At 41.9% G+C, this 22,962-nt stretch overlaps 1 protein-coding gene across 1 annotated transcript in view; it reads right to left on the bottom strand.

Annotated features, from left to right (window-relative positions):
* Positions 1-22,962, bottom strand: part of prkd2 (protein kinase D2) — a 34,627-nt gene that overhangs the window by 5,918 nt on the left and 5,747 nt on the right. The window contains 10 exon segments of the mRNA XM_008280443.1: positions 448-520; positions 617-669; positions 828-1,146; positions 1,244-1,321; positions 2,096-2,478; positions 2,870-2,941; positions 3,029-3,212; positions 4,996-5,195; positions 5,330-5,461; positions 5,788-5,926. Coding sequence (XP_008278665.1) covers positions 448-520; positions 617-669; positions 828-1,146; positions 1,244-1,321; positions 2,096-2,478; positions 2,870-2,941; positions 3,029-3,212; positions 4,996-5,195; positions 5,330-5,461; positions 5,788-5,926 — 1,633 coding nt within the window.

Raw genomic sequence — 22,962 nt, 5'->3', positions numbered from 1 at the left:
ATAATGTCAAGCCTATAAGTGACAGTTAAAATGTTTTTTGTCTCCTTCCTGTACTCATACTGCAACTTTAATATGACAAACTTGAATGTGTAATGTTTGTGGTAATTTACGCAGCCTATAGCCTCCAGCCTCAAGTAGAGCTGACAAGCAGGCTACTAGGATCTGACAAGCTGATCTCCACACATTATACACGCCCAGATTTATTTTTTTTTTACAGATTTTCTCTGACAACTTAACTTGTCGCAATTTGTCTCAAAAGTGTAATTTTTCAAACATGTGTTCACCTCCAGATGTGTAAACAGACTGTGATGTGTATAATTGCACATAAACATCATACCAGTACAGTACATGCTTTGGGGGGTTTGTAATGTACTTTATTGTTTCTTTTTAATGTTTTACTTCGGACACAACAAGCTGAAGCTCATCGCTGGACATCGGTCTACATACCTCCGTACACTACTCCAAACTGCCCAGATCCCAGCACTTCATCAGCAAAAATCTGGTACACTGTGCCAATATCCTGTGCGAAAGCAATATGTCACACAATCATCATCATGCTCAGTGTGCATTTACATACACATTGAAGGAAATTGTTAAAATTGATAAAAAGTTATACCACATTCTCTTGGATTTGACTGTTGGACACAGATATGCTGATGGATGCTTGTCCTTGAAAAACAGCAACAGGAAGAACATACAGGTTATACAGTAATCAACAATTAAAAACTCACATGTATCGTATGTTTTGTATGTGAAGAAACACCTTGCCAGTGCCAGCTTAAAAGAAGTGTCGGCTTTTTGGTTAACCGACATATTTCTCAACTCACTGTGCGGTGTGTTGCCCTCAGCTGGCGGTGCATCCTGGAAGATGACTGGCATGAGGGCCTGGCGAATGGCGCTCTCCCAAGCCTTTGCCACCTCGCGCCCGATGCCACTGTTGGGGGCCACCTGGCTGGGGGAAGGAGGCGTCTGCGGGAGGGTCTGGGGGTTGCTGGGGGAAAGTGATGGGAGGGTGTTGGGGTCCTCCCCTACAAAGTAGCACATAGTGGCTGTGATGAGCTCGAAACAGTGGGGATTGGTGCCTTGTGGAACGAGAGTGAAGTCACTGGCCGGACGCAACTCCAGAATTTCAGATAGAGGGATCTCCTGCAAGAGGATGGGTGGATGGGTGAGCAAAAACTAGGTGCACGCTTCAAATACGTGATTTGAAATCAGAGCCCCTCGTGGAGTTAATGATACTTACCTTGTAGTATTTGTTGGAGGTGTTATTCTGGAAAAGGATGATGCACTTACAGTCCAGACGCCAGTAGTGCCTCTTTCTCTGTTGGGGGTTGGGGTGAGACAACAAACGTAAGAAAGGACATGGAGGAGTGACGAATGGGGCATGGATTGGGAATAAAGTTCAAGAATCAGGAGGAATACCTGAGCAGCCAGACGAGAAGAAGGATGAGCAGGACTACAAGCTGCAAGACGAGAGGTGTAAATGTAGAGAAAGACAAAAGAGACAATAGCAAATGAAAGAAAAAAAAGAATGTTAGTGCAGCCAGAGAGGGGGGAAAAAAACAAGTACGAAAAAGACTTTGGAGGCAAACAAATTTCTTTGAGGTCAAATAGATTTTGAATGCGAGGAGAGAGAAAAGGCAGAAAATGGGCTTTTAGACTGAATTCACCCCACATGGGCTGAGTGCTGTTATGTTTTCAGAGAGACTCAACTTCATCATCAATCAAGTATTCTTTTTTTTTCCCACGCGCATACACACACACTCACATAAACACAAATATAAAAGAGAGAGGAAGAAATAAAGTGCATAAAGGCAGAGAGACGAAATAATTAGAGTGCAAACTGCTGCCAGAGGAACTGCCCGACACAGAAAATGGACTGATGACTAGAAGGCACTTGTTATCTCTGAGTGAGAGGAAAGTAAACAAAAAAAAAAAAAACTTGCTGCAGTAAATCATAGAAAAGGGAGTGAAGAATGTGAATTCATGCATGTAGAATAAATTGACTTAAGTCTATATGTTTGGATACTTTTAGGAGGAAGACTGGTTTAGAAAGATATTTAGTCAGAGGATAGAGATGAAGTAATGTTTGTACCAGGGTGTCCTTATTGCTGTAGTGAACCATCCATCCTTCCTTGATAGCTGTGCTGGATCGACGAGTTGTCTGTCTCACCGACTGTACCACCCTCATCAACGGGATGTAAACACTGGAAGACGAAGCAGGACAAAGTTTAGGGGGTTACCAGGTAGGATGAAGTTTTTAACTGGTTTGACATTCCTTTGGTAGCTTTCTCCAAATGTTCATATTTTCTTAACACCTTTGGTCTCCGCTGGTTCCGTCCTGGTTGTTGTCAGGAGAAAAGGACCCAGGGATGCTGCAGGCTTCGTCCGAGTCGTCTATTGAAGACTTGTCTGAGGCGTCGTACTCGCTGCTGTAGTCCATCGGCACCTCCGGGTCTGCACTGGGACTCAACATGTCTGCAGCAAAAAACAAGGGAGAGAAGTGGTTGAATGCACTTTAATTTATAGTGACTCTTGAGATACTGTGGAAAAGGTACTGCTTATTGTTGCTGCCATGACTACTACAGCGGCTACTGTTATTATTCTATAAAAAGAAAGCACAGCTTGACATGCATCAGCACTGAGTACTGATAATACTCACCACAGTTACTTCTGTTGTCTGAGAAGATAAAAAGATTAGTGCCAGTGAGTTTCAATGTTGTTAGAATAATGTGTTATATCATGTATAGTTAATAAAGTAACCTTGTTCCGACAATGAAAACATGCAGATGAGAGATTTTATAAACTCCATGCAGGGTTAACAGTCTTAAACACGTCAGAAAGGTGATAAATATATATCTTCTCTCACCTCCAAGGGTCTCCCCGAGGCAGTCATTAGGAACCTTGTATGCACAGCGCTTATGGCAGTTGAATTTACAGTCTGCGAGGAATAAAACCCAGTTAATTCAACGTAAATTGCATGTCAGCTGATTAGATTGGCTAATATTCTGCATATGTCTTCACTCACCTTTGCACTGTAAACCCTGCCTGAACAGTCCTCTAAGAAGCCTCTTGCAGTACTGGCACACCGTCGGTCGCGTGTACGAGTGAACAGCAAACGTATGAGGCACCTTCACTTTGCTCATCAGGATCTTGTCCAGATGAACTGGTCGGCCCGTGTAGAAGCGCCGGGCTTCACTGGGGGTCCGTGGCTAGCACAACAGAGAGGAAACAGAAATAGAAACAATATTAATGACACTGACAAAATAAAAGTGACATTATCATCAACCTTTAGGAACCCAGTTAAAAACCACTAAACTCATTAACTGTTTCTTACTTTTAATCCTGTAATTCCTAAATTAAGATGATTTAATCAACTTGTTACCAAATAGCTGCTCATTCATACATCCAGTCATGACACAGCAACATCATCATTTATCTAGAGTTGCGTTTTGGGTCACCTGATGAACTGAACACCAATAATCACTCTCTTGTCGCTCTATTTTTGGTCTCTACCAACTCCTGAGGGAAATATGTGGAGCTTTAGCTGCAAAATGCTCGACTTTGTTTCCCAGCTAGCCTCTAAGCGTATCAGCCTGCTGTTTGTTGCTGAGCAGACAGTGGGTCTTTTGGGTTTTGGCACTGAAAACAGGTACATGCTGTAGCCAAAATATGACACCCAAAATAAGTGCATCAAAACAGGGAAGCTGCTATTCGAATGAAAGAGTAGCATTTAAAGGACAGATTTAAGGGCTGCAGTTGTAGGACTGTTTTTCATTAACTTTGGGCCAGATAACATGATGAACACTAGTTTACAACAATGGCAAACAAAAACTTTTAAGTGGAATAAACCTTTAAGACCATAGCTTGTTTGTTCTAAAGTACTGTTTGGGTGGAATAAACCTTTCTAACTATATATACTTGGACAGAAAGTAGTATTTTGAGTGGAACAAACCTTTAAAAACAATTCATTTGTTAGAAGATAGTAGTTTAAGTGGAATAAAGCATTAGAACTTCAACAACTTGGACAGAAAATAGTATTTTGGGTGGAATAAACCTTTAAAATCATAATTTACTGCTACTAAGTAGTACTTTGGGTGATATAAACCTATAAAAGGCCTTTGTTGGACATGAGCATTTAGGATGAAAATAAATCTTCAAAACTATAAGTACGTGGACAGAAAATAATATTTTGGGTTGAACAAACCACTAAAACCACAAGTAGTATTCTGGGTGGAATAAATCTTTAAAGTCATAAGTCATGCACTTTAGCAATCATCCAAATTGAAAGGTTGCAACGAACAAAGGTCCCGAATGAGCGATGCTGAAACTGCAGCCTCCTCTTCTGCAGACACATTATGTTGAATGAAACTCCATAAAAACCTGGGAAATTGTAGTTCCAGGTGATAAATCTGTGTATATTTATCACTATGAGTGAGCCATTTCATACCATCAGATTGTTTTTGACATTGAGATCTAATACGGCACAGAAAAAATATCAACTGTAGCTGCTTTAAGCTTCTGTTTCCTCTCTAATTAAATGGCTTCCTTACATCATCTTTGTAATTGGAGTAGATTAACAGGGGAAATCAGTCAGCAATAAGCATTGTTGCCTTGAATGAGCTAATCTGTTTACTTGAAGGGTGCACATTTATTACAGTGACTACATACTGCCTCTAGAGGAATGCAGTTGTGCTGGTAGTTTTGACGGTTCTGAGATGGATATCTCAAGGTTGTGAGATGGAAATCTCAAACCTCCAAAACTGCATGCCTTAACTACATGTCTATGTATATATGAAGCTTAAAATTTCAAACTAAGATTTTTCACTGCCATTTAAATGTCCATTCCATACATAAAACTTTCTACATCAGTGGCTAAGGTGGATTTACCCAGTTTTACACAGCATGATGCACTCAACTAAAAGTTTTCCAGTGGACAGCCTACTTCATTTTGACACAATAAAAGGGACCATAGTATTGAGAGAATGAATTCACCATTTGTGTGTGTGAGCGAATGAGGCTGGTGTCTTCTGCACAGGTGGACGTCGTCCCCACACTGTACACTGACTCAGTTGTGGAGAGACGCAGGGACTGGCTGCTGCTCAGGGAGGTGGTGGACAGGCGACGTTTACGAGCTCCACTACAGTTGTTGGGGATGCTGAAGGCGCAGCGCTTGTGGTAGTTTAGGCCACATCCTGCAGGGGGCGGCATGGACCAGCAAGCCAGGGAGCAGCCGACAAGCAGAGCAGGAGAAGGAGGATATGTTGTTAGTTTTACTATTCATTCAGTGAATTTCTTTTTCCCACTTCATCTCCTAATTTTTTCTCACCGTCACACTTGAGCCCTTGCCGGACCAGTCCGAACAGCATCTCTCCACAGTGATCACAGAAGGCCGGGGCCCGGTATGAGTGCACATTGAGGGCATGGGGCCGAATCTGGAAATCTTCAAATGTGGCCGCCGCTATGAGAGATAAAAGGGGAACAGTGTGACCACAATGTCTGTCAAGATACAATCATACTTCTGCAACAGGGCAGAGTGTACGATGATTAGATGGATAACATTGAAACAGGATGGAAAACTACACTGAGTTTCTTCCTGATGCAGGAGCATTGCAGTTTGAAACACTGAGAGAACAGATTAGGCTGGTGTGAGATACTGTGTAGTCAAATAGGCAGATAAGGACAGATTTCATATTGACTTAGAGAAGAGAAGAGAAGAGAAGAGAAGAGAAGAGAAGAGAAGAGAAGAGAAGAGAAGAGAAGAGAAGAGAAGAGAAGCCGTCTTACCAGAGAGCACCACCTCCACCAGATCTCCCTCCTGAATGTCACCAGCAGCTTTAACTAGTTGCAGAATGTTGTTGGTCGACGTGTCGTGTTTGAACAGCAAAATCTTGTCATAAATGCCATAAAAGCCGCACTCTGGAAACTGCAACATACAAAAAAAGAACACAAAAGGAAAATAGGTTAGAAGGATTGACCGTGAAAAAGCCATGAACATCATGACTTAAGTCCTAAATTAAGAAAATGGTTGTTGCACGTCATATAATTTAATAAATGGCTTTATATCAGCTACGAAAGTGGTAGCAGTGGTGATATTAGCTTTCAGTGCTGACAAGTAAAACGGGTCACTGAGCTTCTGTTAGTGACAGAAAATGCTCAAATAAAAAGGGAGAGTGAATACACAATCACAACCAACCAGCTATAACGAGAGGAAACAAGACATCTGATGGAAGTGAAAGGACACAAACATGCATAAACGCATTCAGTGCTAGAACAAGGAACTTTTTTTTTTTGTCATTCTGTCAATTAAAGACATGATTTCAAAAAGTCATGGTTTAAAATTAACATTTAAAAATATCAAGGATGTGCAGAGGTAGCTCTCAAAAGTTTTCTTGTGTATGTTACACTTCATCGCAAACATATGAAAAAAACTTTAACATGTTGATGTTTTTCAAGGAAATAGCAAAGCACATGCAAAATGTCAATGTAAAAAACAAATGTCTTGCCAAAGGGACTCTGATATTTTTAATTTTGAAAAGATTATCAATGATTGGTTGATAAATAGTAATGAAATATTGTTTTGATTGTCACTCTCAATAAACCTGTAGAGACAGAATCTTAGACTTTGTCTTTGGTCACTGTACCTTACACTATTCTACCACAAGCTATTGTCAAATATTGCCCAAACTCAACAATCAAAGTCTAACAAAGCACCTACAGGTTGGTCTTTATAACTTCATTTCTTGTGATTATACATCCATAACTAAATATATCATGCCCTGCTATGAATAAAGCTCCTAGAATATATAACTGCCTGCACACGCACACAGACAAAGACACTCACACGCACAAAGATACACACACTGTTATACAAGAAACACAGGCTGAATTCCAGAAATCAAGCAACTCGGTCAATGTGGAAAGCAAGACAAAGGAGAAACTTTATCCTGTCTTCCTATCAGTCATATACCCGCACACACACTAACACACATGCGCAGGTGTTTCCATGAAGCTCTTCCAGAGATATGAGAGATGAGAGTGTCAGTCAGAAGTCAGCAGAGCGAAGGAGGCTGTCATAGGGAAACCCTGCCCTCCTGAATAGTTAATGCTGTCTGGTTCACTTCAGTGGCTACACCACACAGGACACCACCGGTACAGAGACAGAGAGACCGAGAGAGAGGGGAGGGGATGGAAGACGTTCACTGGGTTTTAAAATGAACTTGTCCAGAACCGGACCAGACCAGAAAGAGGAAGAGAACAGGTTTAGGTGTTTCATTCTGACCAGAAGACACAGTCGTCTTTCCCTGCTCTCTTGCTGTTGTTGTTGTTGTTGTTTCTCCCTCTCCCCTCTTCCCCCCGCTGTTGGAGTCAAGATTCACCATCTGGCCCGGAGCTCTAACAACTTACAGGAAGGGGAACCTTGGTCTCCACCTCAGACCGACACAATGACACACACATACACCTCCTCGCTCACCAACAGACACACCCTCCTTTGCAAACAGCAACACACACCCTCCACTTGTCCCCCCACCGCTTCCCTTCTCTTCTCCTCGACACATACACAGTCTGCCTCTCCGTTTCCCAACAGGCGCTCCACATCACCACATCTGAAATCCAGGCCCGGTTTGTACAGCTGCCAAGCTACACAGTGAGCCCGCCACGCCCCAGCAGTGGGCTACTGCTGCTGACCACACAGTCAACAGCCAGACTCCAAAAGCACAGAATAGCCTTTTTTTTTTTTTTTTTTTTTTTAAATGTGTAGAAGATATTCAACTTGTTTATCAACTTTTTTTCAACCTATAGAGCTACAATATAAGGATGGAACATCAACTCTTGCAGCAGTAACAACGTCTAAGGGATTTCTAAGCAAATCAATGTAGTGCAACCATTTAAATAAAACACCTTTATGATCCACTTACTGAGTTGGTTTGATACTTGCAATCCAGTTTACACATCCAGCAGTTAGACAGTACCCCTACCATTCATTTAACGTTATATTTCCAGCCATCTGATGAATATTTCACATCTTACATTTTCTAGCCTTCCAGCTCTGTTTTTCTCTCCTCTCCCCTGATAGAATGTTTTTTAGCTCCTAAATGCAGCACCTTGTTACCAGTTAGTTTCTAACACCGTTTTTGGATACTTTTTGCTGAAAACAGCTGCTTGTCCCATTCGGGAATAACACTGACGAGAGCGGAGAGAGTGAACCACAACAGTGAAGTCACTGGATATAAAATCAAAACAGTGTCGAGAAGCTCAGTAAAGTTAAAAGGAACTGCAGGTTTGGTGATAAATCTCTAAGAGCGATAACTTTTACATACAAGAAGCCATGTGATACACTGTTAACATCATAGACATGGAGGAGGTTCTATTTTCCTCAACTGTAAAGTATCCATCTCTAACGTCTGAAAAGGTAGAATGTCCACCTGCAGAATGAGTTTGGGAGATGTGCACTACACTGAACCAAAAGCAGAAAAAGAGCAACCACATGGTCCTACAATGAGGAGGTTCAGAGGCAGCAGAATGCATGATCATCCCCAGGTGTAGCATTTTACCATGGCTTAGTGAAAGGAAACTCTTTTCAGTCAGTAACTCAAGCAAAACAGATTTATATGATGGTTAAAATGTGCAGGATTAATGTCTAGGCTCTTACTTGCCACAAAGAAGAGCTAACTTCCACACAGCAGGGAGTAAAGGGTGAGGAACAGACTCAGAGACTACCAGTGGATGGTGGGGTGAATGTGGAACTTGCTATTCCACTGTTATACGAACAACAGCAGTGGTGGTAGCAGAAGAAGCAGCAAGCAACGGTGACCGATGGCTTTAAGTGCACTGCTATGACTAAAGGGCTCACTGGACATGTGCTGCAGGGACAGAATCCCATGTGAGTGTAGCAGCGACAAAAGTCTGCAGCATAATGTCTTTCCACATTCAGTAACCCATTATTGTGAATAATCCATAAATCAAGCTATCAACAGCTTTCAAAGCGACAAATCTTTGGTCATAGTTTCCGTGAAGACATTTCTTTGAGGCCTGTGGATTATGCAGAGTAGCAAAGCCACTGTGTCCAGAAAAAAAGATGCTGCTGTTGAATTATTGCCACAAATGAGGCACAAAAAAAAAAAAAAAAAGGAGGCAGAAATATCTCAAAAACTAGCCAGATAAAACCAAAACTATTAAACGTCCACATGCCACTAGCGCTAAGTGAGAAAAATAAGTTGTTTTTTCTTTGTTTTTGTAATTTTGAGGGAAAATATCTTTAATTCTAACAGACGTCTGGATAGATGTTTCTGGCCTTGGATCAATTAGGCGACACAGATACTAATGAGAAAAGGCTCCAAACTTTCCCAAATCCAGACTTAAAGACCCAGGAGTGACAGGAATGAATCATGTAATGACTACATGCATCAGTACCTGGGATTGCCACAACTAAGACCAACTGTTGCCATTTGTAATTACAAACACCCGCAAAGCCCAGATCAGAGGAGACTCCCAGCTCTGCCCAAATCCACAGACAACCCTCGCCTAAGTCTTCTCTAAGCCCCGAGGCGCTGTTTGATGCCAGCCTCTCTGCTATTAACCCCAAACTGTTGCTGCTTACTTCTTTTCCGAGCAACTCGAGAAACAAGTCAATATTATCCTGCACCTACTCTCCAAAACATACACAATGCGCCGACCACAACTGCAGCTGCCACGTCTTGTGCAGACCACAAGTCTTTACAGCCCCACTGAAAAGCACAATATCCAAACTCCCCCAAAACCACTGTTCCCTCGGAGAAAATAACCATTTTTCTTTTCCTCTCTCCCCGTTCCAGTTTTCAGTGAAAGTAGAGGGTGGAAGGAGCACAGAAGGAGCATATTACTTCTATCTGTGTGTCAACATGGCGAAGAAATGACACTGTTTGTCTTGTAATGGCATGATCGCCTCTATGTGTTTGTGTGTACACTGTGCATTTGGCTGTGAGGGTAAAGGTTAGGAGTACTGTTACAGGAGATTGTGTGTGCATATGCATGAGTGTGTGTGCAGTCTGCAAACAAAGAGCTGGCTGTATTATCATATATGCTGTAGTATAGTGCAGTGTGGTTTGCCTGGAGACAGGGTGGGTCTCTAGCTGCTTTCTTTGAGTTACCAGAGATCAGGTTGCCCAGCATTGCCTGCACTATTCCTGCAGCTCTTCGGGCCAATGAAGCCATTATGAGTGAAATGAATTATGGACTAGGCTTTCTTTATCCAGTCCCCCGCCTTTGTTTCCCATCACTCTTATTTTCCTCTTCAGTGCTTCTTCTAGACGATCCAACTTTCCTTATTACCCTCCTTTATATTAGTTGTTCTAGTTTTGTCCCCTGCTTTTTTGGAGACACGTTGACTAGAAACAAGGCAACAATTGCCTTGTAAAGTAGATTAAATGCATAAAGGAAAACATTCTGTCATCTTTTGTGATCTTTGCCAGCTGGTAACGGGGTCTTCAGTGTGGTCCACTCCCTCTGCCTCAAGACTGAGGGGATGTTTAGGTCAGCTGGCCTTGTCCGCTTTGTTCACACCTATAATGTGACTAATGTATTTTCTTCAGAAGTTTGATGCTTGACCTTGTGTTCTGGACATTATGAAAGGATTTACCATGCACCCAGACAAAGTTCATAGCACAGGAATCTAGAAAGACTTAGAAGATTGCCTATCTCTATTGTCTTACTGAAGTGTTTTAGCCCTTTATCTATTTATGTGACTCTCAAAGTCTCATTAGCTTCATTGAAGGATACACACAACATTAAAACCATCTGTCCAATACTGGATAGGTCCCCCTTGTGCCAACAAAACAGCTCTGATTCATCAGGGGATGGGCATGGAACCTCTGGAGGTGTCCTACGGTGTCTGACACCAGGACATTGACATCATTTGGTTCCTCTGTGTTACTGGGTGGGGCCTTCATAAACATGGCTGCACATGTGGTATTTGATTGATACTGGATTGGATTGATATCTGGGGGAGTTTGGAGACTGTGTTTATGCTTTGGGCTCTTTGTTGTGTTCCTTGAGCTATCCCAGGTCATCTCTGGAACAATATTTAGGTAGGTGGTACATGACAAAGTAACATCTTGATAATGCCGTAACCCAAAGTGACCCAAAGCATTATTCTGTAATGAGATGATCGATGTTATTCACTTGACCTGTCATTGGTTTTAATGTTGTTATGATGCATTACAGTATATATTTGTAGGATTTAAGTTCTCCAAGAAAAAATATGGTACAAACTGCAATTCATATGAATGGGAAGGGTGTTAAACATATTAGCTGGTAGTTGAACAATTGTCTAATGCCTAAAACCTGGGGGGGGTGGTTGTTGTTTTTAATAGCAGCCAACTATTCATAACCACTAAATAACAGTTTATTAAAAGTAACATTTATTTATGTTTAACTCATGTCACACTATGTTAAACCATTCTGACTGAAAAAGCATCAAAGGCCAAAACATAGGCAACTATTTAGTTTTTCCTGGCTCTGAGCGGTCCTTTTGAAGGTGACTACGACAGTGAGCATGATCAGTCTGCATAAAGGCTGCGTCTGTGTTACTTTATTTGACAGAAACCTTTGCCTTTTTCTTTAATTTCTGACCATTTGATAGAGAAAAATGTCTAGTAGGCTTGAGTAAATGTAACCTGAATGAACAAAACGGGCTAACTACATGTTTAATCCTCAGTTCCTTTCGTTTTGACACTAGTGGTTCTCCTTTTCAGGGTGCATCAAACCTCTTTGGGTGGTGCCAACAATTCTTCAGTGCAGAACAAACCCTGATTCTGTGAAATCTTTAATGTCTCTAAAAAGAAAAGTGCACAGCTAGAACTGATGCATACATGTGAATTGTTAACTAACAGCAAAACACACCGGTCGGTTCATGTGCAATCCTCATTTAAAGGCCTGCTTCAGTTGGTGATTAAACTCATAAAAGTAATCTCTGTGTATCATACTGTATGCCGTTTTTTTCTTGGAAATATCCTCATCATGCCTTAAAGTGGCTTTGATATAACTTTTACTTGTCATTGCTTCCTGTGCAGATTTATAAAGCCTCTGCCTCTCACTCCTCCTTCTTCGTTGAGTATAAACCCTGTTTTTGAGAGGGTCATCGGTAGACTGCAGTTTCAAGGCAGAAATGCCTGCCCGTTGTGTCGACTGCTTATTTTGCTCACAATAGCACATAAAAAAACACCATATAGACACATTAACAAGGTAGAAAACCTCTCCACAGAGGGTCTTAAAACGGGGACTATAAAAACAATGAGGTTAACAAAAAGCTTTCTCAGTGCTTTAAATTGAACTGCAAAATTTAACAACCAAATATTCACCAATTCACAAGTCGAGGCGCCCTCACTACCGTCACCCTAAACAATGGCAACTGTCACTTTCTGTTGCTGTGGGCCTCTGTGCGCTGTTGCTACTGTCAACAGCGTCAAAGAGGGCAACCAGCTTCGTCCAGATTACTCGTCATTATTAAAAACACACACTGATACAAAGGGATCTAAAACGCTCAGAACAAACAAACCGCTCTTTGTGTACACTTTGCACACAAAAAACATCCTCGTCTCATCCAATCAGTGTGATAACGCCGAGCGCAGCTTTAGTGAGTGAAATCTGAGCTGGAAAACATTGTATTCAAACACACTCGATGCTACACCGCTTATTTCCTCTCCTGTGCGCTCGTATCCTGTTGGTTTGTTTATTTCCTTGTCGGCCACCTCAGACTCTGGTCATATAAGGAAGACCACGAGCACAGAAATAGAGACTGAGATGTTCAGTGTGAAGTGCAACAAGTGCAGATGTACTGAAACAATGATCTAATACCTCCTTCCTCTTCTTCTTTACTTTATGTTGGTGCTGCTTCTTGCACACCTTAACAGCTTTAGAACAGCTTCTTTCAATGACAAAGCGTTCTGAGAAATGATTGAATCAGCGACAGTTTTGTTATAATAGCAATGAACTTAAAAGAGCAAGCGAGAAAACAAGTCCCTGCAGAATTATCTCACTTCAGCAACAGGTGGGTATCACCTTGCCTTTGGTGTTGCACAAAAGCACCGATGTCCAGTCGTGTCGGCTTCATTTCGACCTCAAGGCCTTGTCAAACGGCTACAGAGTGGTGCATCTAAATATAGACCCTCTTTATATAAAGACGCTGCATGTGTGAAGAACACAAAGACTTTTATGTCCTGCTGAGAAAGCTAGTTGCTTCTGCTTTTCATCCTCCCCATCACTTCCCCTCCAACAGCTCAGCATGAGCCACCTTCAACCACCAAGCCGCACAAACACACGAGCAATCTCTGGTACACGAACATTCACCCAAAATCTTGTGAATGCAACAACATCAGTGGCAAATAGTCGGAACTCTGAAGTTTAGAGACTGCAGGTTTAGGTGGCTGCACGTCAACAAAGCAGTCAAGATCAATCCTGCGTTTTGTTTAATAGAGTAGCTGATGTAATGAGTCTGATAAAAGCGTGTTCATGTAACTTTATGAGATACTGTATCTCTAACTTTAAGGATGCTAGGTTAATGCTGCTAACCAGCTGTGGCATGGTGAATATGCACAATCAGCACAACATGTGGGATGTAACTTACATGCTACCAACTGCTTGGTCAGCTATTAGTGGTTGCAGCTGGTGGTTTCTTTGACACAAACATGTTGACATGTTTTCCCCACATGCACGGAAACTCCATAAGTTCCATGAATTAACAAAGAAAGGACTGCCCATAGGGCACGGGACCTCTGCTCTACATCTGTATTGTTCTACCTTAGTGCCATTCTGTGCAACATATATAGACCATTTCTTAAAGTGCACAGTAGTAGTGGGAGCAGAGTAAGTGGTAGTCATGTTTGTAGAGCTCTCTTTAGTATTTGCACATTATAATCTCATCCATCAAACCAACAACACAGGAAACTGAAACCGTGAGCATGTGGTTTATAGCTCTTAGAGGTGGTAAAGTAACGTATGAATACATGTAAAATACCGCTTAAATATAAATTAGGCAGTTGCCACAATAAAAACCATAAACATGTGATGAAAAAAATCAGGATAAAGAAAAAACTTTAGATTGGCAGGATATTTTAACATTCAACAAACTCATGGCATGATCAACACTGAATATTCTGGTCTGTGAATGTAACAAACAGAATGTAACAGAGCAAAATCATTTTAAAAGGGCACAAAAAGCACAGTTGAACTGCAACTGAATTTTTAATTTTATATTTCAAGTGCTCGTAGCAGTTAAGTCTGAAATGGACTGAAATTACACTCCTGAGAGCTCAACCTGTTCTTTGAAGTTGTTGCAAGTCTGCAGTGACTGAAGAAGTCAGACGTTGCAGAGTGTCAGGAGCTGGATTTGTGTTTACACAGCGCAGAGTGTAAGAGAAACACATCTCCAATGACGACAACACATGCTTAACAAACAGGGGAATCAGCATGGCTGAAACACACCACGTGCTGTGTGTGACACCGCACACTGAGCTCTGTAAACAGTGTGACCTCTATAGCCCTACATGGTCCTCCACACTGATGTGCTTCTGCAGCAGAAGCTGGTTATCACAACAGGAACACAATCCAGTCATTTTATAGTCAGGAGGAAACATACTGCATCCCTTTAAACAACAGACATTGTTTAAACATCCACGTCTTACTGTGTGACAAGCCACACGCCCTCCACCACACGTGCACACGAGCTCACTCACATTCTTGAGGATCATGAAGATACACCTGCACTGTGTCTGTGGGAATTCATGCCTTTATATTCATACTTCTCTATTAGACACGGCCCTAATTGTTGGACCACAGCTCCCAGTATCCTTGTTAAAATGTCAAGCACGGGACTCGAAGAGAACCCCACCTTTTTGAAAATGATGAGGTGTTTAATGAGGGGTTGCTACGGTAATGGACATTTAAAGACGTCAGTGTTCTGCCCTCATTAGCTCCTGACAACAACTTGGCGCAATGCAGGAATTTTTTTTTTTTCCTTTTGTGCTGACAGTGTTAGCGATGGAACAAATGTGTTACCGGCCCTGCGTTTCTATTTTTAACCCCGATGAGGTCACACGCTGGCAAAAAAAAAGATGGAGCAGACGACAAAAATGACAGCCATCCATGCCCTCCCCGTGCCCTCGGTCACCTGTGGAGCCTGTGATGCAGGCTGTGGTGGCTTTAACAAAACAAAAAGTGAATGTGAGCCGTTGTCTTGTAAAAGCACATTACGTATGAAATCAAAGCAGTGAGCGGCAGCACTGTGCAAGGAGGACAAGGAATTAAGTTATACCCATGACGTCAAGTCACCGCTGGGCTTGGCAGACACAAAGAGGGAAAACAAAATGAGGATGAATCAAGAAAAGACAACTGACAAGCTAAACAACGTAACAGAGTAAACCATGCCCCCCCATCACGTCATTCACATTACGTCGCATTAAACCACTTGATTATCTTACTTTCCATAAACAGCAGCATGAACACACCTGTGAGCAAAGGTGGATGTTCTGAACCTTCCTGCTTCTGCTGGAAATATGCATCCATTTATCACTGTCAGCTCTCTTCATAAACTGAAATATCCACACAGGAGAGAGAAAAAAATCTGTGCGTCTACATACACATGCAGCTTCTGCAGTAGATTATAGCTTATCAGAGGAAACCTTTGATCTTTGCCAGGAGACATTAAAGGCCAAATGCAAAAGCTTCTTTTTGGTTTTATTAGATTTTTCCTGTTAAAACAGAAATTGGTGGAGTGAAGCGAGTAGCTAACGCATAGAGCTGATACAACAAAAAACATTTTCATAGAAGAAAATGCAGGTCTTTGTGCGTACACAGGCGTGGCGATATGTGGTAACAAGTGACTGAAAAAATCTCTGCAAGCTACAGCGATGCACATGTGCATTTCTTTGTTTCCTGCAAACACTGGTTTTACTTTTTAAAACTAACAAGTAAAAGTGAAACCAATGGGATGCACATATTTCTGTTGCAGTGGATTTAGAGTTAGTCGTCAGCTGGTTAACCATAACTAGTTGCCACATTTGATACAACAGACCAGCTGGTTGGTTTTTGACTCTTCGAAACACCGAAATGGTTAAAAATCATATAGTGGTGAAATACTGATTCACAACATGATTCCAATTTGACGTAAATAAGCAAAAACACATGTAAAAAATACATCGTTTGACTTTGGTGCTTTTGTAAAAGTATCGCTTTTAATATTTTTTTGGTGATTAAAACGGTTGTGTCGTAATGTGCTGTATACTTTACGTTTTCCCCTGACTCATGCATTTTTTAAAGCATGTGTGTTTGTGGATGTCATGTCATACTAGAGAGCAGCGACCTAATCAGGTTTACATTCCTGACCTGTTAGGTTCTACATACCAGAGATAACTGTATAAACCAGAGAGACTGGCGGGGGTAGAGTAAATCCTAGTCTCACACTCACACACACAACACATCAAAAAAACATCACCTCACCTATGACATACAAACAAGCAGGGCTGAACACACAAAAACACACACAGACACGCATACCTACGTAATAATTTCACAGTGGAAAAAGCCTTGAAGCAAATGACGCAAAGAAACATAAACAGCCTGGGTTAAAGTACAAACACATGCACACACTATATTAAAACAAATACATGGTAAATGTAACATGATTCCTGCATAACACAAAGAACCTTTTGAGTCCAGCGTGCATAAAAACATAAAAAAGACTCGGACAGGTTCACATAAAAATAAATGGCAGCATCGTAAAAATCAAAGATGCACAAAACGGATTTTTAAGAGCAGGATGAATGCATGTTGAGCTATAACAAATGAAAGCACTGTGCACTGAGAAAGTTCATAGAAAGATAGACAAAAAGGGCCTGGTACAGTGTGTGTGTGTGTGTGTGTGTGTGTGTGTGTGTGCAGTCAGTAAGTGGAAGAAGCTTAGTCTCAAGCAGGAGCACAGGGACAAAGCATCTCATTCTGCTCCAAGCATCAAGGAGGACGGAGAGGTAATATGAGAGCCGTAACCAGGCATGAGAGAGGGGTCTGGGGATAAAGGAGGCACGCACTGCTGTTCTGAAGCAGCCTTTGTTGGTAGCAGCTCCCGTCTCTACCAATCCCCACCTTCCTCCTCCTCCTCCTCCTCCTCCTCTGTCTTTCCTTGGCTGGGTTCTGGGCAGGTAAGCTGATAGGAACATTGGACTCGATCCACTTTGTGTGCAACGAACAACTTACTGATTCATGACAAGAGGGAGAGACAGAGAGCAGGAGGAAAGGGCAAGTCGAGAAAAGGGGGAAAATCAAGATGAATGGAAACAAAATGAGCAATAAAATGAGAGCATTAGAATTACTTTTTCCAACCTTCTAGCATTTCGACAACAACGTGACAGTCGTTTTTGTTTTTAATCTCATCAGGTTGTAAAACTTATTGTGTCGTCAGTTTCTCAAAAGTCAGAAAGATGATGAAAATCAGTGTGCTTCTCTAGTAAATCAGAGAATTCCACTACTGCTGCTAATATGTATGGTATGTTATTGATGTGGTTCATTTGTTTATATAGGTTTACTGCATGGTGTTTTGCCTTTAGAGCGGTAAAGGGGCACATGATGTACCTATAATGCAGAAGAAGGTCCACTATTGTCTCAGTTCATCTATTTCCATCATGTTTTCTTAATTAGATCCCCAATATTTAACTTAAAATTACTAAAAAACTAAATGAAATGTTTTTTGTTTTTTTTTAAAAAGATGTGACCTAGATAGATTTAATCACAAAGACCAGCTTAGCTACTTGTTGCATGTACCTTAGTTGATGTAGGGTCTCTATGCAACTGACAGAAATTATTGTTTTCCATTCTGTGCCAATCATGCTGAAATATGAGGAAAGCGGGGCGTTGCAGCTTCCCTGCATGACTGCTCATGAATTACACCGTGACAATCCAGTCACTGTTGAAGCGTCTCCCTCCGTACTGACATCAGGGAAAGTCCCTGTAACAACAATGACTCCTTCAAATCTCACGAGATGCCAAAAACAATTATCAAATAAGTGATAATGATAGAAACTGAGTACAGATTGATGTCAAGTCACTGTTATTTATGTAGCGCGCTTAAAACAACAGCCGCTGAGCCATAGCTGCTCCAGAGGCCTGCGATGACATCTCCTTACACGGTGCAGAAACTTTACAGCAGATATATTAAAGCACTTGACACGGATACACCTCGGTGACCCTCCATTCTCTCTTTCCTTCATCCGTCATCTTTACTGTCAGCGTTACTGATCATTTACCCCCCCGGCTATGAATCCACCTTAAGCAGTTGTGCAGAGTGACCGAACCATAAAGAAAAACCACACACACACACACACACATTCAATGAGCCATGTGAGGAGTGTTTGCAAATTCTCCATGTGCCAAGAGCGCCGCGGGCACACAGACACACAAAGCTGCATGCTGAGGGCCACAATGGGCCACATTACTGCACTCTGAGTCATCCCCTCCTCCTTTATGCCTGTCCCCTCTCCTCTCCACATGCTGCTTCTTTCCCTGCTTTCCTCTCCCCATGTGTTGCGTGGCTTTAGTTCCTAACTGAATGAGGAGGCGCTGGAGGCTGCACACTTAACTCCAGTCATATGACGCATGTGTGGTTGCATTTTTAGAGGCCAGTTGCTGTTGCTTGAGCTGCCACACAAAACACTTGTTCAATTGAACATTTTTAAAGTGTAAAAATAAAAACCCACTGAGCCATGCGATAGCTTGTTTGATCAGCACAAGTGCTGTCTGCACACATGCAGAAACACCAGACTCTTCTCAGTACTCTGCATTTCTGCAGCCATTCATTCATTCTGAACTATTTTTGTACCTCCAAGTTTTCATTTGTTTTTTAATTTATTTATTTATCTCAAAAGGAGGCAATGTACGAAAGGGTGTATGTCTATCTTGTTCTTCTTGAACTACAAGATTATTATTGAGCATTAATTACACTATACTATAATATGCTGTAACTACATAGCTGTGATCAATATGTAATGTGAAGTGAAAGTGTTTGCTGGATGCTCCAGCGACTCCTCAGACTCCATGTTGAGAACTGAAGGTCCCACAATATTGTTCATTTGGTTCTTCCACTGACCAGTCTTCAGTATTGATGTCATGTGTTTATCTACTGAGGTAAGACTGTGGTTTTGCCCATTTCCCCTCATAACTGTCCCTTGCACGCAGACATTCGCATACACAGACATCCACCGAAGTGTCTGAGCCGCCGCACAAACACACTTGCGCACCAGACCAGCCAAACCCATCCTGTCAACCCTCACACTGACCCCATTGTCTGCTGTTTTCCCAAGAACACTCTCCCTCACACACATCTCAAACATCCAGCATTAGAACAGCAAATAGTTTCGTGCCCTGTGGTGACTTAGCTGCCCCTGTTTTCTCTGAGATCATGAGATCATCATCTTTGAGAGCTTGCAAGATCCGCTATAATCAAAATTAAAATCAAGTCCAGGAAACGAGACCAAAGCACAAAAAGTATGAATATTACTTGGTTCCTTATAAGAAACTCGTTTTTGAGGGAATCACTGGCTGGACAGTCCCCACTGTGTATGAGATGTGTCTAAATGTCTTGTGCTGTGCTGCTTCTCTGAGATCAGGACATATTCTCTCTAACCGGCTGGTGCAAACACTTCACATGGTCAAATGGCATCAAATGCAGCTCAGCTCTGCTCTGCAGCTCCCAATTGGATTATGCCACAAAACCGTTTTTACCATTACTAATCACTGGATTAGTATCATAAGGTCTCCTTTGCTCAGAACAAGAGAAGGAATGCAGGGGTCTGAGAGGCTGAACGGGCCTGAGAAACACATGAGGACTTAAAGGAAAATTCCACTTTATAACTTAGTTCTGAATTTTAGTAGTGTCGGAAAGCATTTTCACTTGTGATAAAAGCTTTGCACTAGAACTGCAAAACCTATCATGTCAGCATCAACACTGCAATGTGAGCATGTGTAATAGTTGCAAGAAACAAGAAGGAACTTCATTTACAAGACAATGAGTTTGTTGACATGGAGGCGCCATGTGTGCACAGCAACAAAAAAAAAAATAAAGTGAGAAATAGGAGACAAACAGAAAAGTAAAGATTTGGTGACAAGAACAAAATAAGAGCAACATCAGTTGTAGGGCTGCACAATCAATGGATTATTATCCACTATGACGATTTGGGCTTCCCACAATTAAATGAACATGATTGACTGTGATACTGACATCTAAAATTCTCCCCACAAAGAAAACCATAAAAAACAGCCAATGTAGAAACGTGCTACTCGGTTTCAACTTGGGCAAATGTGACATTAGAATGCTTGATTACAGTCTTTTCAAAGTAAGTTGTGGTCACTCATCTCTCTGAGCTTCTGTATGGAGACAAGAGGCCTCTCTGTGCATAGAGAGCTTCTCCTATCCCCTGCATGTGAGCCGTTTTTTTTTTTTTACATCTTGTAACTAACTAACTAGGCTAATCGTGATCTCAGTATTGTTAAAAAATAATGGTGATTATCCGTTGGTCGTAATCATCTGGCTCTAGTTAGTTGTCTTTCTACAAAAGAGGATGATGTTGACTAGAAACTTTTTGCGGTTGTTGCCACTACACAAGGCAACACATACAATTTGTTTGATCATTTCAATCAGCATCACAAAGCTCTATATGATGATTGCAAAGCCAGATCTGATTGATATTCAAAGCACAAAACAATGTCAGATGTCAGACGTCACCTGCTGAAAAAACAGTAGTACAATAATAATGATTCAGGTTGTTTTTTGTCCGTTTTGGCTTCAAAATTAATTAGTTAAAAGCAATTTTTGCTTAAAACCTCTATGATCATCTGATTGTGATGCCTCATTATATCTGATGTCCTCATGTCAAAAGAATTCATCAAATAAGTTGGTGAGTAGAATTTTGTAATTCCTGATGGAAATGATGGACAAAAAGTACAATACTTGTACATTATAGCAATATTAAACTCAAGTTATCCTCTAATACACTGGGAAGTGCTGCAGATTTGATATTTTTGCGCATTATATCTGACAAAAGGTTTTGGTATCACAATCTCATGTTTCGAACATAAAATCTCCCATCTATCATCCTCTTTTTTTTCCCCTTCCTCTGAAAAACATCCCTGTCACTGCACTCTGGGTAGCAGTGTGTGCTTTGAATAATCAAATGTCCTCATGCGGGCTAAGCTTCCCCCTGCAGCCAACAGCGAGGAGACACCAGGCAGGGTCAGTCATGCAAAGCTGTTCCGCTACCATGCAAATCATGGCAGAAAGGTTTGGGTAAGCAGAACTGATACATGTGGCTGCAGGTCTACCCCTTTGCAAATAGACGCCATTTCTTTTACAGCAGTAAGGTTTGAGCAGATAAAGTACTTGCAGCCGCCGTGAGGTTTGGAGTGGTTGGCCGAAGCTGCTCTGTTTGGTCAGCGTTATCTTTGCTCAGTCATCGAATGTCATACGGTCTGATGGAGGCGTGGTTTGTTCTTTCACTTGCATGTCCACCTGCCAGGGTCCTGCTAATTGATATGTTCACTGACCAACAAAGGTCTGGGCTGATAAGCAGAGCGTGTTTGTCCAATAGCTCTGACACACACGGGAGGCTTTTTAATAATCCAAGCAGCCGTAAAAAAAAACCCCACGACATTAGATCAATAAGGAGATGAAAGTGTAGCTGAAGGTTGTAATACAGTCCAAATTAAGTCAGTGTCCTCACCTACAGCGGCGCTGCACGGAACTGTTTTGTTTTCTTACAAACAATATGACCTTGTGTGTCACACTGAGTCTTTATCTGGAAAATCAGGGCCAACTGTTGTGTTACTTTACAGCGTGTCTGTGTGTGTCTATGTAGAATACACATACAAGAGAGTGAGGTAAACAGGAGGTGGTGTCTATGATCCCATTCCCAGGGCCAAGCTCCTTCTCCTGGGAGAGAGATAAAGAAACAAGCCCTTTCCAAAACGGAGGTGGAAACAATGGCCAGGGCAGGGGCTCTCAGTCCCAGCTGTGTGTGTGTGTGTGTGTGTGTGTGTGTCGTCACTTATATTTCCTTGTGTTTTTAACCATCCCAATAAAAGAAACGTCTGTAGGTTGCAAGCCGTAAAAGTTAACTACCGACATCCTCACCTCAAAGGCTTAATTTTCAGCAGTTTCTACAATTTAAATGATTTAACAGCAGCGCGAGCCCCAGACACGCTCGCTGGATGTTAAATGTGTAGTAACTCATCACAGATTAGTTCACAGACATGTTCGACAATCCGGTAATGCGACACAGCTGCCGCTGACAAGACTCGACAGGTTGGCGCACACTGGCATCCTCGCACACACGCGTTGTTACACACCCACTGACGTCAAGCAAAATCACCGTGTGTCTACTTAATGACGAAATACAGCACGCAGTCGGTGTTGAAAGAATAGAAACTGTTAGGAAGACACACCTTTTTGGCGAACTTGGTGAACAAGGGGAAATACAAAGCAGACCTCAAAGTAAAGTAGGTTAACTGCACTGGTTTTGGAATCATAAATCTTGATTTACACTGACACTGGAAAGTATGACTGATTCTAACTGAGGCAACCACTTGATAAATAGGGGTGTAAGATTTGTCACTCAGTACTTTCTTGGAAGCAGCTATGAGTCCTCCAAAACTATATTCTCGTGGTTCATGCAACCATGAGTTTCATCATGGTTTGCTTAAAGTGTGAGCAAGAGGACAAGAAAAGATGAGACAGTAGGGAGAGGCAGCGGGGGCAGTGGGTGGATGCAAAGTGGACGAGCAGGGGAGGGGATACTAGGAGGAAGAGCGCGAAAGGAAGTTCACGATAAGGCGGCGAGAAGAGGCCGAAGATGAGCGGATAAAGAGAGGAAGTACAGGATCAAAAGAGGAGGTAAAGAGGGAAAGGCACAAGAAGAGGAAGAGGCTGCTATCCTGAAGACAGAG

Source organism: Stegastes partitus, unplaced genomic scaffold (genome assembly GCF_000690725.1).
Source record: "Stegastes partitus isolate 25-593 unplaced genomic scaffold, Stegastes_partitus-1.0.2 Scaffold194, whole genome shotgun sequence".
Lineage (NCBI taxonomy): Eukaryota > Metazoa > Chordata > Actinopteri > Pomacentridae > Stegastes > Stegastes partitus.
The sequence above is the reverse complement of the archived record's forward strand: the minus strand, read 5'-3'. Positions and strand labels throughout refer to the sequence as shown.